The sequence below is a fragment of the Pecten maximus genome, chromosome 16 (genome assembly GCF_902652985.1).
Source record: "Pecten maximus chromosome 16, xPecMax1.1, whole genome shotgun sequence".
NCBI classification, from domain to species: domain Eukaryota; kingdom Metazoa; phylum Mollusca; class Bivalvia; order Pectinida; family Pectinidae; genus Pecten; species Pecten maximus.
Window position 1 is genome coordinate 33,341,556 of NC_047030.1, and position 20,042 is coordinate 33,361,597.

Genomic DNA, 20,042 nt, shown 5'->3' on the forward strand with positions numbered 1-20,042 from the left:
TCAATAATTGATTATTTAACAACAACAAAAATAAATACGTGTTAATTGTTTAATGTGTTTTAGTTTTGTTATAAACACTTGGTTAAATATACAAAACGCTACGTAATATTCCTAGAATTTATATCAGAGTTACTGTTATTGTTCCATATGAAATGAAAATCGATTTTACATACTTGTCATCATATACTTACAGTATACTATTTTACAGCAATTACGAAACAAGCTATATCAACTTATATTAATCTCGCTTGTTGGCCCGGATGGAAGCGCGCGAGGGGTCTTAGTGTAGGAGGAAACCAGAGTACCCAGGGAAAACTCATGTGGTCCGGCTATGGTCACCCCATACCTTTTCACGTACAATCGGGGAATCGAACCCCGGCTGCCTAGGTGAATATGATTATTATACTTCAGAAAACTGATATGGAAAAACATGTGCATAACATGAGCTAATTCAGTGGATAATAGGCCGATTATGATTATGATTAATAACTGTATTTGTTATTTTTACCATCATTCTTTCACACTGGATATAATGCTAAAATCGAATGGATGATTGTGATCAACTTTATACTTCAAAATATTTGTTGTGAAATTCAGATGAGAACCAATTAAATAAGTATGGTTCTGCGTTAACTCCATCGATAAATGCATTATAAACCTTTAACAACCTGAAACATTACAGTATATCATCCTGAATTGTTGTCACATGACATATGTATGTTATGTTAACAATAAGTTTAATAATACATAGGTATAATATATATATATATAATCTGAAATAAGTGTTCATTTCATGCAAGACTGATGAATTGATTTTTTCTTTTTTTTTTTTTTTTTTTTTTTTTTCTTTGCGAGCCTTAAAGGTGCTGCACCTTCGACAGATAGTATTTTTTATCAATTAAAAACACGAATAGACTCGTATGTATTTTTCTTCAGGAATAAAAGTTACACACTTGACATTATTACCACTCTCGGAAAGTTTCATCTCCTTATTTATCTTTAAAATTTAAACAAATTAAATAATTAATTGCGTCCCGAAGAAATTCCATTTCGCTCCGCCTCCATATTGAATGAAATGCTGATTACGCATGCGCTGAAAATAGAAAGTAGGAACCACATGGCGAGGCGAGGAAGGCAACATGTGCTAGCCTAACATCTCCAGAAAGAAGGAAGCATAAATCAAATTATGAAAAGAGAAAGAAGAAAGGGAAGGATTTCAATCGGAGACTGCACAGACCGGTGGAATTATAAACGACAATGGAATCGGAACTCATGCGGAAATGACACAGTTGATTTTTTTTGGAGATGCAAGTGTGTAACGCACACACGTACGCAGTGTAACGTTCGGTCTGTTGTCATATTTACTGACAACTCTAGGCATATGATGCGATTTTGTGATATGTAGTGATTACATATTCACTATTGATAGTTCATCAGCTTAAACAAGTTGATAAATCACGCCTGTATCAATCCAGCGAATTGGGCCGAAGCCGAAGGGGTAAAGCTAAGAAAGCGTTTCCGTTCGTGGGCGACGTACAACATACACATGGTCGTGGTTTTTCCCAACGGATAATATTGAAATATTAATTTATTTGCTATTTGCATTAAAATTTCGCAATTAATTAAGTTAGGCAACAGGCAATATATATACATGTAGCTGCCCCAGCTGATTAAAAAAATGTTCAAAAGTTCGAATCTTCTTGGCTTCATTCCGACAATATTTGACGTTATAAAATTGGATTTTTTTATTTGTATGTCTTAAATAGGCATACATATATAAACTAAATGTCATTTATTGTCAAAATAATAACAATTTATTACACTTGGTCGGAGGTGTAGCATCTTTAAAGAACAAAATACAAATATCAGGAAAAGTTTCACAAAATCTCATATCAAACAAAAGCAAACTAATATATCTTTTTTTATCACAGTACTAAGAACAAACCGAAGGAAGTTTAATTGGATGACAAAATTCTACGAAAGCAGTCATTTTTGATGCTTTTTCATTAAGTACTGTAATGTTATTTCTCATGCATGTTATGATGTTGAGTTCAAAGTTCCTTTACAGATGAGTATGACTGTTATTGCACGATGAATGAACTCGTACCATACCGTGACCTGAAGATGTACAAAATGTGGTTAATCAGAAATTTAGTGCTGCGATCAACATCGATAGGCAAAGTAGGATCATCGGTGAAACAAAAATCATCCCAGCCTTGTTAGCTTCGTCCTTATCATCGTCATCCGGCAATGTGGCGAACATCCTGGCCGGACCACCGCTTCCATCTCTGACCTTCATCACAGGAACATAGATAGTCGTTCCAACCTCTGGTATCCTGTCAAGATTGGCTACGCTCTCCAAACCAATGATGTTTTCCTTGCTCAGAAGAAGATGAACAGGATATGTTTGTGATTGGCCGTAATCAGTTGAGGGCGTGTCAACACCGACATAATACACCACGCGATTTGATATCAGCCAATCAACTGCGTCCTCGTGCCAGCTAGGAAAATGGTAGGTGCTTGAATCAGAGATATTGTCTGTTTTGAAAACTGCATTATAATCAGGATAGTATTTCTGCCAACCAGAGTTCATTAGGAACAACAGCTCCGTAAGGTATTCTACCGTTACGTGCCTCCCATGCCTTCAGATCATCAACAGTGACTCGATAATCACTGTCGGCCTCGGCCTTGGATTTCACGTCGATTATCACTCCTGGACCACCAAGACGTTCGATAGGGATCTGGTCAAGATTCCACTGTCCGTCTCTATGTGCTAAATGAGTTGGTGCGTCTATGTGCGTGCCTGTATGTTCTGCAAAATTGAGTCGGTTGTTTTCAAACCTGTGTAGGAAAAAACATAAATGAAAATCACTACATGAAATTACCTTACAGTACTGATGGACTCAACATATCACTGCAGATTCGAAAAACCTGCTTATTTTTATTCGTACAGTTCGTTGTGACATTTTTTGGTACCGCGATATGTCCACATTACACACGGGAATTCATTGTTTTACAGGCAAATAAACGAACTATACACCCTGCATACTAGAAAATATAAAGAACAACTCCAAATGCACTTCAAGAAAATATATTTTTATCTACGCCCGCTACACTACAGAAAATAAACGAAATACTCCAAATGCATTACAGTAATGCTTTTGGTTTGGTTTGTTTTTGTTTAACGTCCTATTAACAGTCAGGGTCATTTAAGGACGTGCCAGGTTTTGGAGGTGGAGGAAAGCCGGAGTACCCGGGGAAAAATCACCGGCCTACGGTCAGTACCTGGCAACTGCCCCACGGATTTCGAACTCCCAACCCAGTGGTGGAGGGCTAGTGATAAAGTGTCGGGACACCTTAACCACTCGGCCACCGCGGCCTCTTTTCTGTAATGTATATACTCCAAATGCATTACAGAAATGAGGCCGCGGTGGCCGAGTGGTTAATGTGTCCCGACACTTTATCACTAGCCCTCCACCACTGGGTTTCGAGTTCGAAACCTACGTCCCCTAAACTACCCCCGCCGTTGATAATGAAGCTAAAAGAAGCCACACTATTGTTCCTTATGAAAGAATACCTTTAAATACCATATTTCATCGAAATTGATTACAAAATGGGAGTCCTTTTTAGATTCAGAAAATTAACTGTATTGTAGTACCGTGAATCATTAACATACCACATTTCATCAAAATTTGGACAATATTGATAGTTTTTACCAATCAGGGGCTTCCATTTTATTACCATAGCAACCAAACTTTTCGAAACTGTTGTCATCGTGTTCAGCATCCCTTAAACACAGATATACCAATATCTATAAAAACCAGATTACATCTAAATTTTAAGCAATTAGTTTTTTGGACAATATAATTTTTTATCTTAGTGCTTGTGTTACATTTATCCATTCTTAAATTTTCATTTTGATGCCCCAAGTAGTTCAACAAAAGTTATGGCTCATAATGTTTTAGCCAAAAAGGTTAACAATGATTTCGACAGCTCATTAAGCAAATGATATTTAAACCATAACAACAAACAGGTACATGTATACGTTTTGAAGATAACGGTAAGTTTGACTTAATTAACTCTGTATCAGATACGTACAGAGAAACTCCGAATGTTAGTTGACAAACAGATATACCACATCATTGAAAACAAGTGCTTGTCGATTCGCACACAAAACCATTGTATATACAGTTGCAACCAATTATTTACCGTCATATAATTAACAATAAATTGAGCTATGGCTGGGAGTCCAGCTTTATTGCTCACTTTATCCTTTGGAATTGTCGTTTGTAAGAAGTGATATCAGAAAAGATATATTTTTCACTAGTGAAAAAATATCACTTTTAAAGAATGAATAAATTTTGATATTTCACAGGGGGAAAAAGTAATAAAGAGTGATTCTTGATCTCAAGTTCCTTTAGGAACGGAAAACGTTCCGGGAAGGGATCAAACCTCGGATCTTTACATGGAGTTACATTATCGGATTCTGTTCCGACTGAGCTATCACGGGTCCGTTTCAAGTAATCTTGTGAAACTCAACTCCGCTGAAGCGTTTCCAGGAACATGTAAGATATTTTCCCTTGAAAAGTATTAATGTTTCTATGAAGCATTGATGGTACCATGGTATGTAATATATATTGTTTATCATGCGGACACAGTGGGGTGTATTATATATATGCATCATTTAATTATGGAAACAATCTTTGCTATATTACTGTGAATTTAAAGATTTGTTGGAGTTTTTCACCAATCTGTATAATACTTCCCTGTATCTACGTCCCTCTCAATGTTAGGGGTCACCAGTCTGTATAATACTTCCCTGTATCTACGTCCCCCTCAATGTTAGGGGTCACCAGTCTGTATAATACTTCCCTGTATCTACGTCCCCCTCAATGTTAGGGGTCACCAGTCTGTATAATACTTCCCTGTATCTACGTCCCCCTCAATGTTAGGGGTCACCAGTCTGTATAATACTTCCCTGTATCTACGTCCCCCTCAATGTTAGGGGTCACCAGTCTGTATAATACTTCCCTGTATCTACGTCCCCCTCAATGTTAGTGGTCACCAGTCTGTATAATACTTCCCTGTATCTACGTCCTCCTCAATGTTAGTGGTCACCAGTCTGTATAATACTTCCCTGTATCTACGTCCCCCTCAATGTTAGGGGTCACCAGTCTGTATAATACTTCCCTGTATCTACGTCCCCCTCTATGTTAGGGGTCACCAGTCTGTATAATACTTCCCTGTATCTACGTCCCCCTCAATGTTAGGGGTCACCAGTCTGTATAATACTTCCCTGTATCTACGTCCCCCTCAATGTTAGGGGTCACCAGTCTGTATAATACTTCTCTGTATCTACGTCCCCCTCAATGTTAGGGGTCACTAATCTGTATAATACTTCACTGTATCTACGTCCCCCTCAATGTTAGGGGTCACCAGTCTGTGTAATACTTCCCTGTATCTAGTCCCCCTCAATGTTAGGGGTCACCAGTCTGTATAATACTTCACTGTATCTACGTCCCCCTCAATGTTAGGGGTCACCAGTCTGTATATTACTTCACTGTATCTACGTCCCCCTCAATGTTAGGGGTCACCAGTCTGTATAATACTTCCCTGTATCTACGTCCCCCTCAATGTTAGGGGTCACCGGTCTGTATAATACTTCCCTGTATCTACGTCCCCCTCAATGTTAGGGGTCACCAGTCTGTATAATACTTCCCTGTATCTACGTCCCCCTCAATGTTAGAGGTCAGCGTCTCACTCAATGTTAGGGGTCACCAGTCTGTATAATACTTCCCTGTATCTACGTCCCCCTCAATGTTAGGGGTCACCAGTCTGTATGATACTTCCCTGTATCTACGTCCCCCTCAATGTTAGGGGTCACCAGTCTGTATAATACTTCTCTGTATCTACGTCCCCCTCAATGTTAGGGGTCACCAGTCTGTATAATACTTCTCTGTATCTACGTCCCCCTCAATGTTAGGGGTCACCAGTCTGTATAATACTTCCCTGTATCTACGTCCCCCTCAATGTTAGGGGTCACCGGTCTGTATAATACTTCCCTGTATCTACGTCCCCCTCAATGTTAGGGGTCACCAGTCTGCATAGCACTTCCCTGTGTCTACGTCCCCCTCACTGTTAGGTATCAGCGGTCTGTATAATACTTCTCTGTATCTACGTCCCCCTCAATGTTAGTGGTCACCGGTCTGTATAATACTTCCCTGTATCTACTTCCCCCTCAATGTTAGTGGTCACCGGTCTGTATAATACTTCTCTGTATCTACGTCCCCCTCAATGTTAGGGGTCACCAGTCTGCATAGCACTTCCCTGTATCTACGTCCCCCTCAATGTTAGTGGTCACCGGTCTGTATATTACTTCTCTGTATCTACGTCCCCCTCAATGTTAGGTATCACCAATCTGTATAATACTTCCCCGTATCTACGTCCCCCTTAATGTTAGGGGTCACCAGTCTGTATAATACTTCCCTGTATCTACGTCCCCGTCAATGTTAGGGGTCACCGGTCTGTATAATACTTCCCTGTATCTACGTCCCCTCAATGTTAGGGGTCACCAGTCTGTATAATACTTCCCTGTATCTACGTCCCCCTCAATGTTAGGGGTCACCAGTCTGTATAATACTTCCCTGTATCTACGTCCCCCTCAATGTTAGGGGTCACCAGTCTGTATAATACTTACCTGTATCTACGTCCCCCTCAATGTTAGGGGTCACCAGTCTGTATAATACTTCCCTGTATCTACGTCCCCCTCAATGTTAGGGGTCACCAGTCTGTATAGTACTTCCCTGTATCTACGTCCCCCTCAATGTTAGGGGTCACCAGTCTGTATAATACTTCTCTGTATCTACGTCCCTCTCAATGTTAGGGGTCACCAGTCTGTATAATACTTCCCTGTATCTACGTCCCCCTCAATGTTAGGGGTCACCAGTCTGTATAATACTTCCCTGTATCTACGTCCCCCTCAATGTTAGGGGTCACCAGTCTGTATAATACTTCCCTGTATCTACGTCCCCCTCAATGTTAGGGGTCACCAGTCTGTATAATACTTCCCTGTATCTACGTCCCCCTTAATGTTAGGGGTCACCAGTCTGTATAATACTTCTCTGTATCTACGTCCCCCTCAATGTTAGGGGTCACCAGTCTGTATAATACTTCCCTGTATCTACGTCCCCATCAATGTTAGGGGTCACCAGTCTGTATAATACTTCCCTGTATCTACGTCCCCCTCAATGTTAGGGGTCACCAGTCTGCATAGTACTTACCTGTATCTACGTCCCCCTTAATGTTAGGGGTCACCAGTCTGTATAATACTTCTCTGTATCTACGTCCCCCTCAATGTTAGGGGTCACCAGTCTGTATAATACTTCCCTGTATCTACGTCCCCCTCAATGTTAGGGGTCACCAGTCTGTATAATACTTCCCTGTATCTACGTCCCCCTCAATGTTAGGGGTCACCAGTCTGTATAATACTTCCCTGTATCTACGTCCCCCTCAATGTTAGGGGTCACCAGTCTGTATAATACTTCCCTGTATGTCATCCCCCTCAATGTTAGGGGTCACCAGTCTGTATAATACTTCCCTGTATCTACGTCCCCCTCAATGTTAGGGGTCACCAGTCTGTATAATACTTCCCTGTATCTACGTCCCCCTCAATGTTAGGGGTCACCAGTCTGTATAATACTTCCCTGTATCTACGTCCCACTCAATGTTAGGGGTCACCAGTCTGTATAATACTTCCCTGTATCTACGTCCTCCTCAATGTTAGTGGTCACCAGTCTGTATAATACTTCCCTGTATCTACGTCCCCCTCAATGTTAGGGGTCACCAGTCTGTATAATACTTCCCTGTATCTACGTCCCCCTCTATGTTAGGGGTCACCAGTCTGTATAATACTTCCCTGTATCTACGTCCCCCTCAATGTTAGGGGTCACCAGTCTGTATAATACTTCCCTGTATCTACGTCCCCCTCAATGTTAGGGGTCACCAGTCTGTATAATACTTCTCTGTATCTACGTCCCCCTCAATGTTAGGGGTCACTAATCTGTATAATACTTCACTGTATCTACGTCCCCCTCAATGTTAGGGGTCACCAGTCTGTGTAATACTTCCCTGTATCTAGTCCCCCTCAATGTTAGGGGTCACCAGTCTGTATAATACTTCACTGTATCTACGTCCCCCTCAATGTTAGGGGTCACCAGTCTGTATATTACTTCACTGTATCTACGTCCCCCTCAATGTTAGGGGTCACCAGTCTGTATTATACTTCCCTGTATCTACGCCCCCGCCCCCTCAATGTTAGGGGTCACCGGTCTGTATAATACTTCCCTGTATCTACGTCCCCCTCAATGTTAGGGGTCACCAGTCTGTATAGTACTTCTCTGTATCTACGTCCCCCTCAATGTAAGGGGTCACCAGTCTGTATAATACTTCCCTGTATCTACGTCCCCCTCACTGTTAGGTATCACCGGTCTGTATGATACTTCCCTGTATCTACGTCCCCCTCAATGTTAGAGGTCACCAGTCTGTATAATACTTCTCTGTATCTACGTCCCCCTCAATGTTAGGGGTCACCAGCCTGTATAATACTTCTCTGTATCTACGTCCCCCTCAATGTTAGGGGTCACCAGTCTGTATAATACTTCCCTGTATCTACGTCCCCCTCAATGTTAGGGGTCACCGGTCTGTATAATACTTCCCTGTATCTACGTCCCCCTCAATGTTAGGGGTCACCAGTCTGCATAGCACTTCCCTGTGTCTACGTCCCCCTCACTGTTAGGTATCAGCGGTCTGTATAATACTTCCCTGTATCTACGTCCCCCTCAATGTTAGAGGTCACCGGTCTGTATAATACTTCCCTGTATCTACTTCCCCCTCAATGTTAGTGGTCACCGGTCTGTATAATACTTCTCTGTATCTACGTCCCCCTCAATGTTAGGGGTCACCAGTCTGCATAGCACTTCCCTGTATCTACGTCCCCCTCAATGTTAGTGGTCACCAGTCTGTATATACTTCCCTGTATCTACGTCCCCCTCAATGTTAGGGTATCACCAATCTGTATAATACTTCCCCGTATCTACGTCCCCCTTAATGTTAGGGGTCACCAGTCTGTATAATACTTCCCTGTATCTACGTCCCCGTCAATGTTAGGGGTCACCGGTCTGTATAATACTTCCCTGTATCTACGTCCCCTTCAATGTTAGGGGTCACCAGTCTGTATAATACTTCCCTGTATCTACGTCCCCCTCAATGTTAGGGGTCACCAGTCTGTATAATACTTCCCTGTATCTACGTCCCCCTCAATGTTAGGGGTCACCAGTCTGTATAATACTTACCTGTATCTACGTCCCCCTCAATGTTAGGGGTCACCAGTCTGTATAATACTTCCCTGTATCTACGTCCCCCTCAATGTTAGGGGTCACCAGTCTGCATAGTACTTCCCTGTATCTACGTCCCCCTCAATGTTAGGGGTCACCAGTCTGTATAATACTTCTCTGTATCTACGTCCTCCTCAATGTTAGGGGTCACCAGTCTGTATGATACTTCCCTGTATCTACGTCCCCCTCAATGTTAGGGGTCACCAGTCTGTATAATACTTCCCTGTATCTACGTCCCCATCAATGTTAGGGGTCACCAGTCTGTATAATACTTCCCTGTATCTACGTCCCCCTCAATGTTAGGGGTCACCAGTCTGTATAATACTTCCCTGTATCTACGTCCCCCTCAATGTTAGGGGTCACCAGTCTGTATAATACTTCTCTGTATCTACGTCCCCCTCAATGTTAGGGGTCACCAGTCTGTATAATACTTCCCTGTATCTACGTCCCCATCAATGTTAGGGGTCACCAGTCTGTATAATACTTCCCTGTATCTACGTCCCCCTCAATGTTAGGGGTCACCAGTCTGCATAGTACTTACCTGTATCTACGTCCCCCTCAATGTTAGGGGTCACCAGTCTGTATAATACTTCTCTGTATCTACGTCCCCCTCAATGTTAGGGGTCACCAGTCTGTATAATACTTCCCTGTATCTACGTCCCCCTCAATGTTAGGGGTCACCAGTCTGTATAATACTTCCCTGTATCTACGTCCCCCTCAATGTTAGGGGTCACCAGTCTGTATAATACTTCCCTGTATCTACGTCCCCCTCAATGTTAGGGGTCACCAGTCTGTATAATACTTCCCTGTATCTAGTCCCCCTCAATGTTAGGGGTCACCAGTCTGTATAATACTTCCCTGTATCTACGTCCCCCTCAATGTTAGGGGTCACCAGTCTGTATAATACTTCCCTGTATCTACGTCCCCCTCAATGTTAGGGGTCACCAGTCTGTATAATACTTCCCTGTATCTACGTCCCCCTCAATGTTAGGGGTCACCAGTCTGTATAATACTTCCCTGTATCTACGTCCCCCTCAATGTTAGGGGTCACCAGTCTGTATAATACTTCCCTGTATCTACGTCCCCCTCAATGTTAGGGGTCACCAGTCTGTATAATACTTCCCTGTATCTACGTCCCCCTCAATGTTAGGGGTCACCAGTCTGTATAATACTTCCCTGTATCTACGTCCCCCTCAATGTTAGGGGTCACCAGTCTGTATAGTACTTCCCTGTATCTACGTCCCCCTCAATGTTAGGGGTCACCAGTCTGTATAATACTTCCCTGTATCTACGTCCCCCTCAATGTTAGGGGTCACCAGTCTGTATAATACTTCCCTGTATCTACGTCCCCCTCAATGTTAGGGGTCACCAGTCTGTATAATACTTCCCTGTATCTACGTCCCCCTCAATGTTAGGGGTCACCAGTCTGTATAATACTTCCCTGTATCTACGTCCCCCTCAATGTTAGGGGTCACCAGTCTGTATAATACTTCCCTGTATCTACGTCCCCCTCAATGTTAGGGGTCACCAGTCTGTATAATACTTCCCTGTATCTACGTCCCCCTCAATGTTAGGGGTCACCAGTCTGTATAATACTTCCCTGTATCTACGCCCCCAACCCCTCAATGTTAGGGGTCACCGGTCTGTATAATACTTCCCTGTATCTACGTCCCCCTCAATGTTAGGGGTCACCAGTCTGTATAATACTTCCCTGTATCTACGTCCCCCGTCAATGTTAGGGGTCACCAGTCTGTATAATACTTCCCTGTATCTATGTCCCCCTCAATGTTAGGGGTCACCAGTCTGTATAATACTTCCCTGTATCTACGTCCCCCTCAATGGTAGGGGTCACCAGTCTGTATAGTACTTCTCTGTATCTACGTCCTCCTCACTGTTAGGGGTCACCGGTCTGTATAATACTTCCCTGTATCTACGTCCCCCTCAATGTTAGGGGTCACCAGTCTGTATAATACTTCCCTCTATCTATGTCCCCCTCAATGGTAGGGGTCACCAGTCTGTATAATACTTCTCTGTATCTACGCCCCCCCCCCCCCCCCCCCCCTCAATGTTAGGGGTCACCAGTCTGTATAGTACTTCCCTGTATCTACGCCCCTGCCCCCTCAATGTTAGGGGTCACCAGTCTGTATAATACTTCTCTGTATCTACGTCCCCCTCTATGTTAGGGGTCACCAGTCTGTATAATACTTCCCTGTATCTACGTCCCCCTCAATGTTAGGGGTCACCAGTCTGTATAGTACTTCCCTGTATCTACGTCCCCCTCAATGTTAGGGGTCACCAGTCTGTATAATACTTCTCTGTATCTACGTCCCCCCTCAATGTTAGGGGTCACCAGTCTGTATAATACTTCCCTGTATCTACGTCCCCCTCAATGTTAGGGGTCACCAGTCTGTATAATACTTCTCTGTATCTACGTCCCCCTCAATGTTAGGGGTCACCAGTCTGTATAATACTTCCCTGTATCTACGTCCCCCTCAATGTTAGGGGTCACCAGTCTGTATAATACTTCCCTGTATCTACGTCCCCCTCAATGTTAGGGGTCACCAGTCTGTATAATACTTCTCTGTATCTACGTCCCCCTCAATGTTAGGGGTCACCAGTCTGTATAATACTTCCCTGTATCTACGTCCCCCTCAATGTTAGGGGTCACCAGTCTGTATAATACTTCTCTGTATCTACGTCCCCCTCAATGTTAGGGGTCACCAGTCTGTATAATACTTCCCTGTATCTACGTCCCCCTCAATGTTAGGGGTCACCAGTCTGTATAATACTTCCCTGTATCTACGTCCCCCTCAATGTTAGGGGTCACCAGTCTGTATAATACTTCCCTGTATCTACGTCCCCCTCAATGTTAGGGGTCACCAGTCTGTATAATACTTCCCTGTATCTACGTCCCCCTCAATGTTAGGGGTCACCAGTCTGTATAATACTTCCCTGTATCTACGTCCCCCTCAATGTTAGGGGTCACCAGTCTGTATAATACTTCCCTGTATCTACGTCCCCCTCAATGTTAGGGGTCACCAGTCTGTATAATACTTCCCTGTATCTACGTCCCCCTCAATGTTAGGGGTCACCAGTCTGTATAATACTTCCCTGTATCTACGTCCCCCTCAATGTTAGGGGTCACCAGTCTGTATAATACTTCCCTGTATCTACGTCCCCCTCAATGTTAGGGGTCACCAGTCTGTATAATACTTCCCTGTATCTACGTCCCCCTCAATGTTAGGGGTCACCAGTCTGTATAATACTTCCCTGTATCTACGTCCCCCTCAATGTTAGAGGTCACAGTCTGTATAATACTTCCCTGTATCTACGTCCCCCTCAATGTTAGGGGTCACCAGTCTGTATAATACTTCCCTGTATCTACGTCCCCCTCAATGTTAGTGGTCACCAGTCTGTATAATACTTCCCTGTATCTACGTCCCCCCTCAATGTTAGTGGTCACCAGTCTGTATAATACTTCCCTGTATCTACGTCCCCCTCAATGTTAGTGGTCACCAGTCTGTATAATACTTCCCTGTATCTACGTCCCCCTCAATGTTAGGGGTCACCAGTCTGTATAATACTTCCCTGTATCTACGTCCCCCTCAATGTTAGGGGTCACCAGTCTGTATAGTACTTCCCTGTATCTACGTCCCCCTCAATGTTAGGGGTCACCAGTCTGTATAATACTTCTCTGTATCTACGTCCCCCTCAATGTTAGGGGTCACCAGTCTGTATAATACTTCCCTGTATCTACGTCCCCCTCAATGTTAGGGGTCACCAGTCTGTATAATACTTCTCTGTATCTACGTCCCCCTCAATGTTAGTGGTCACCAGTCTGTATAATACTTCCCCTGTATCTATATTTCATGATACTGTACCATATCAATAAATGACAATACAAATTGTACCATATAACTATACTATAGTACAAAACAATATCTATATAATACTATACTGGCCGATAGCTCCGATTGTATACGTTTTAAAAAGCGGAACCATAAGCTTGCTTTACTAGAGGAAATATTAAAGGTATTAAACTCCCGAATCATAGCAAAACAGCAATCATTATGTTTGTTGATGACACGCAACCCCTTGTTAGGGACGAACAGTCGATTTTACAAGCAATCCATGTGTTAAGTGTATTCCAATTAGCTTCTGGATAAAAAAAATTACTTAGATAAAATAACAGGTAAATAATTAGGCAGATGGAAACATAAAGATCCAATTGATACAGATGTATCACGAAGAAAATAAATAAGGTATGTGTGTAGGTATGAATACAATGAATAACCAACAAACCAAATTGCAACAAAATTGGACAATATCCTTATTTTCGATCAACCAGAAGCTTTCATTTCATTACCAATACAACCAAACTTTTCGAAAATGCTGCCATCGTGTTCAGCATTCCGTAAATCCTTTACTTACAAATGTACCAATTTTCAGCAAAATCAAACATCATCTAATTTTTTACCAACTATAGACGCCCAATTCATTTCCAGTGCAACCGGGCTATTAAAATGTATTGCCATTATCTTAGGCATCTTTGCACAATCAAAATCCGTCAAAATCTAAATTTTTACCAATGAGACGCCAGAAAATGGCGGTGGCCATATCTTTTTTATAATCCGGAAATTGAAGCCGTAGCAGTATAATGTCATAATAAATCGGAGCATTCAGTACTTTCAGTACTTTGATTGATTAATGTTCCGTCTGGAGTACATCAAGGCACTCCTAGATAGTCAACCTGTGTTAAAGGGGCATTCCTTCGTTCGAACGGCAGATATGAGTTGCACAGTACTTCATCAGATTGATAAATGAAAGAAGCTGTGTGACTAACGGTGATGGAATAAATATCATAAAATCCGCCATAATACATAGAATATTAAATGATTGTTCATTAACAATATAAATGCGTGATGTAATATCACAATCCAGTCTTCAAATGGTTGAAGCATCGATACCCACGGATATTATGACCTTAATGAAGTTAATCCATTTCAACGGATTTTGTAGTTCTACAGCACAGCATTTTGCAAACTCAATGTCAGGTTTCTGTGACTCTTGCTTTTTGAGAAGAAGCCATTTAAAAGATTTTATCCGATTTGACCCCTGGGACCTTGAATGTAGGTAAAGGTTATTCATTTGAACAAACTTGGTAGCCTCTATCCAAGCATGCTACAGGCCAAATATCAAGTCCCTTGGCCTCTTGATTGTGGGTCAGGGTTATGGAAAAGTTTTCGTTTAAAGATTTAGTAATGATTGCGCCATCATGGAAAATTATCAAAATGGTGTACTACATGAACCAGAAGTGCTAACGAAAATCTGAAGGCATCAAAAACATCGGAATGACATACTGCATCGTTCCAAGATTTCGTGTACGCCGCACCCAGACCCGGACCCGGACACGATCCCCCGGCGTACCAGGAATATTGATATCATTTTTTTCTCAACAACAACTCAATATGATGTTTGACATTGGTTTTGATTTTTTCCCCTTCCGCCACCCATAATTTATTTACACGACAGGAATTTAAACAGAACACTCAACAATACAAGGCCTACAAATACATTTACAAGAAACTCACATGCTGCACTCTCTCATGCACGGAACAAGAACGTCCGACTAGGTCTACAGTTGTTTCCCTAACAGAGACGACGGACAAAGGGACATAACTGGAAATAGACGACGGACACATAGAGGACTCACACAACTAAATAATTTACTATATGTTATTACTAGTGACCCCATCCCTTTATTCGCTCGTTTGAAGTTCAAATTATGTGAAATTTATATCAAATTAAAGTTTGAAGTTTTTCTATCGGAAAAATGTTGTTATTGTATAGGTTCAATGGCATATAAGAGCACACGGGTACTCGAAAGACAGTAACCCTGACATTTACAGTATACTTGGGAACCCCCACCTGGGGAATTCCCGCCTTTTTACACAAATATATTTTTGATTTTCCAAACCTCAAGACCCTACTCTTTATTCTCGTATATAGAAAGTACCATTTCTTATGTGATTTACGCCGTGAGAGTTACAAGTTTTCAGATCATAATATAAGTATTTCACTGTTAATGATTATAATCAATTGTGTTAACATCCGAAATCACCATAATCAAGATCTAGGAATCACAAAATTGTATTAAATAAGTCGTGAAAACCGCTAATACTACGTTAAGTTCAGTAAAACGTTGTCAGTTGTAACCAGCGTATGTTACACCTCGTTGCATGTGAAAACGTAAACAAACATTCAACCACAGGTGCCTGACTCGTTTTATAAAATAATAACATATATGAGTACATATAAAATCTCATAGATATTGCTATAATTATTCACCCCTGGCTTCGGCATCCGTAGACAGCTAGGTTTAAGTTTTAATAAAACCGTGTTGTGTCAATATTGAGGATACAACTTAGGTATTTGACGTGTGTTTCTGGTGACAAGGCCTTTCCATTGGTACTATATTTGTGGACCTGCTGACCTTGACTGACCTTCGACCAACTTTACCTTTAATATTGGCCACTATAAGTTAACTGTATCCGACCAGTTCCTACCTAGACTTCAGCCGGGAATCAGCCGATACCGCTTTTGTTTTGTTTTGTTTTTGTTTAACGTCCTATTAACAGCCAGGGTCATTTAAGGACGTACCAGGTTTGGAGGTGGAGGAAAGCCGGAGTACCCGGAGAAAAACCACCGGCCTACGGTCAGTACCTGGCAACTACCCCAGGTAGGTTTCGAACTCGCAACCCAGTGGTGGAGGGCTAGCGTTAAAGTGTCGGGACACCTTAACCACTCGGCCACCGCGGCCCCAAATTAGATACCGCTGATAACCTAACACCGAAACATTAGCGACCCAGGCCGAATAGGAATAATTTAAACCAACTTACCGGAATGCGTTGCGCCACGCAGGATCTCAGTACCTGACCAGTTCCCTGGTCAAAAGTTCAGCCAGCACTGGCGAGAACCCCTCGAAACGGAATATAAAGTCCCAGTAGTCCCTCCCCTAGTCTGTATAGTATATGGTACTTAAACATCTCAAGTTTTCGTCTGACACAAATATTGTTCTAAAATTTAAGTTTAAAACAAGAAATTGTTAGCTTTAGGAAACGATCACTTGCCAATATTTATATTTCCACTTAATTCAGACTCAATGAACCTACCACAGTTAACTCAAGTCATTTTTCAATGAACTATATCAAGTCCGGCGTAGGAATACATTTGTCGAGCTTGGACTATATTTCTTAATTCCTTTTCAAAAATGATCATATTTATATGAAATAAATTCAATTAAAAATCATATTTGTTTTAATTCGTTATGAAGTTTGTTCATGAAAGAAATCCTGAAAGTAATAAGCATATGTAGACGAAGAGTGGTGACGTACATTTCGGTAAGTTCCGTGGTAGACTTGCACAAGTCCCTATTTGTCAAGGACAAAATATTATACAAAAATATCAAAAAATATAAATATAAGGATTGAATAAAGTGATGTTGAGGTGTATGGGGGTATAAACCTCAATAGGTCTTGAGACAATTAAGGATTGAATAATGTTATGTTGAGGTGTATGGGGGTATGCACCTCAATAGGTCTTGGGAGAAATCTTTTGAACTGCATTTCATAATAAATTTGTCTCATATAGTTCATTGAAAAATGATTTGAGTTAACTGTGGTAGGTTCATTGAGTCTGAATTGAGTGGAAATATAAATATATTTATTATGAACTGCTTCGCAGTTCATTGAATTTGTCTCAAGACCTATTGAGGTTTATACCCTCATACACCTCAACGTCACTTTATTCAATCCTTAATTGTCTTCCAAAATAGATATTTCTATGAGTTGATATTTTACCAAATATCCTGAAAGCGAAGGCCGATCTATCTGTCCTATCAAAATCACCAATCACCAAAGGATGGATGATCAATATAGATACGCCTTTTTCCAAATGATGGTAAGGCTGTAAAACAACATGGCGACTAAAGATGATTTCAGCACCAAAATATTCGGCTATTCATACAGCAAAGCCGATTTTTATTGTTTGATGGAACAGATGTAAGAGAAGTAAATGCAAATGAATATCCAGCATTTGAAGTTGAAATAACGCTTTCTTTTTATGGAGGAATTCTGTTGTTTTTTCTTAAAACTTACTGCTGTATTTTATCAGACTGATTATAAAATATGCTAGGTATGTCCTGCCAATCTGGAATAATACAAAATTTCAACTCACTAAAAATGACAATAAAGTCATAATAAACTGCATCCGCATGTTAAGAAATGTTATTCTGGACACGTTCGGTTTGATAACGACAGCTACCCATGTACGAGGCTAAATGTAGTCACAAAAATGTCATTCCATAGGGAAAAAATAAGTCGAAGTAAGTTTAAACCGGTTTCGTATGAAGCATTGTAATGCTGTTTATTTGTTTATCAAGGTGAAACTGTAATGAAAACCTGTTTGCAAATCAGCGCACGATTTCTGTATTTAAAGACGTACAATGCAGCGCTATGCACCACATCATATTTCACGTCTCCGTCAACAGCCCTTTTTCACAAATAGATATATATAGATGTGTGTATCGCATTACCTTTTCCATTATATATCATTATGTCACCAAAACAAAGTTAGGAGAGACATATTGCTCCGTATGTTACCATTATTATAATTACTATTATTGCTCCACTTCCTCCACCCCCCACTTGGTGTCAAAGTGTGGAATTCTAGTATGAATCAGAGTGATACCGACCTACCACTTATTCCGACATTATAACAAAATAGATGCTGCGACCGTTGCATTCTAAGGATTACGATAACAAACCATTTTGTCGTTCATTTGCTATGTTTTGTTTTGATGATTCATTAATGGCTGACACTGTCTACTGCATATTGAGAATCACATGGAGGGGGTAAGGTTTGATTTACAATAATTAACGAGAGTCCCTCTTCTGTGTAGCATATTTTATCATCAAGTTCTATTTCGTACGACTAAAGCCAATGTTAAATCGAACTTTCCTTGAGGACATCCATCTCACGACATCATTCCAAAGTTGACCCCCGGCAAACCACCCATAAACCGTGTCCAGATTGATGTTTGGAATGACAAACGAGCTAAAGCGATAATAGTGAAAGAAGTCCGTGGTCAAAGGCCAGAGGTTGGTCATTTAGAATTTTTGGTCAGAATTGACCAATCGGAGGCTTTACAAATGGTAGGATACCGCGGAGTGTAAACAAAATCAATAACACACTGTAACGAAATATGTCTTGTGTCATTCTAGTTATAAAACAAGCGCAGTTGTGATATAAACACAATGGATGAACTATACATAAGGGGGCCGCGGTGGCCGAGTGGTTAAGGTGTACCGACACTTTATCACTAGCCCTCCACCTCTGGGTTGCGAGTTCGAAACCTACGTGGGGCAGTTGCCAGGTACTGACCGTAGGCCGGTGGTTTTTCTCCGGGTACTCCGGCTTTCCTCCATTTCCAAAACCTGGCACGTCCTTAAATGACCCTGGCTGTTAATAGGACGTTAAACAAAAACAACCAAACCCTCCTTAAGTGATATTACAACTATTACGTAAAATACAGCGAAGTTGATCTCGAAGTCTTTATTGCAATTTGTTAAAACTTCTTAGGATGTTTTTGTTCATGTTTTCAAATGTTCATGTTCATTTTACAACAGTGCAAAATTATATTTGTTTCGATAGAAATACTCAAAATGCAACGTTTTGTAAATTTCCCTCTTTGATTAATATAAATTTCAAAAATGCATTTCTTACCTTTTTTTTTACTGTTAATCAGTTAAATAATTACTTTTATTTGTGTCAATGAAAAAAAGACACATTTTTATTTATTTCTGAACATTATGGAAAATAGGACCCCTCCATTCACTCTTCCTGCAACTTCAAAGATGTGGGGTATTTTTCAAATAATTTGCAATCGTCACTTACAAATGGGACTATCTTACTGATATTACAACACTTTTTCTCATATTTTGTTGGCTAGCCATTTGATTTAAACGTTCCAAGTGTAACAGAACATTTGGAGGGCAGTGTATATGGCATTACTCACCATGCATTGGAGAACTCTCCCCTGTGCAGGACAGTCATATTGAACTTTGGATTATTTGGCCATGTAACACTTCCACTGTCAAGCTCGTAGGATAAATCCACCAATTTTAGACTTCCAGACAAAGGTAACAACAGAGAAAAAACGACAATAAGCTCAATAAGCTTCATCCTCAGTCTATACATACGTGGCACTGAACACTTCTGAGCTTTATAACGTCGGCTTCTTGTCCGTGACCATAAACGTAATCGCTTGCATGCCACTGGATGGTTATTTGGCTGGAGATAGTTTTACAAGCATTATTCACGTTTTGTGTTAAAAAATAGATGAAAACATTCATTTTTATCAACAACATAATTACCGAATTTAAAATTTACAAAGCAACACTGTCCTTGGTGTGATTATATTTCACGCATCGGTCAACACTCTTATCACAACAAATTTATGTTGTTGTTTGTATTCATTAAATTGTAATTTCAGCTCCGATACTGTTGTTGTACTGCTTTGTCCAGCATACCCTATACCAGATTAATTTCTTTCACATATATTTACCTTGTTTATTTCACAGAGAATAATTG

General features: G+C 41.0%; 1 protein-coding gene across 1 annotated transcript; it reads right to left on the reverse strand.

The window, feature by feature from the left end:
• Positions 1-813: 813 nt before the first annotated feature.
• Positions 814-19,812, reverse strand: LOC117314673 (isatin hydrolase-like). Its single transcript, XM_033868758.1, is given in 3 exon segments — positions 814-2,596; positions 2,598-2,841; positions 19,468-19,812. Coding segments are annotated over 3 exon segments (879 nt in total). The 5' UTR covers positions 19,650-19,812; the 3' UTR covers positions 814-2,143.
• Positions 19,813-20,042: the final 230 nt, after the last annotated feature.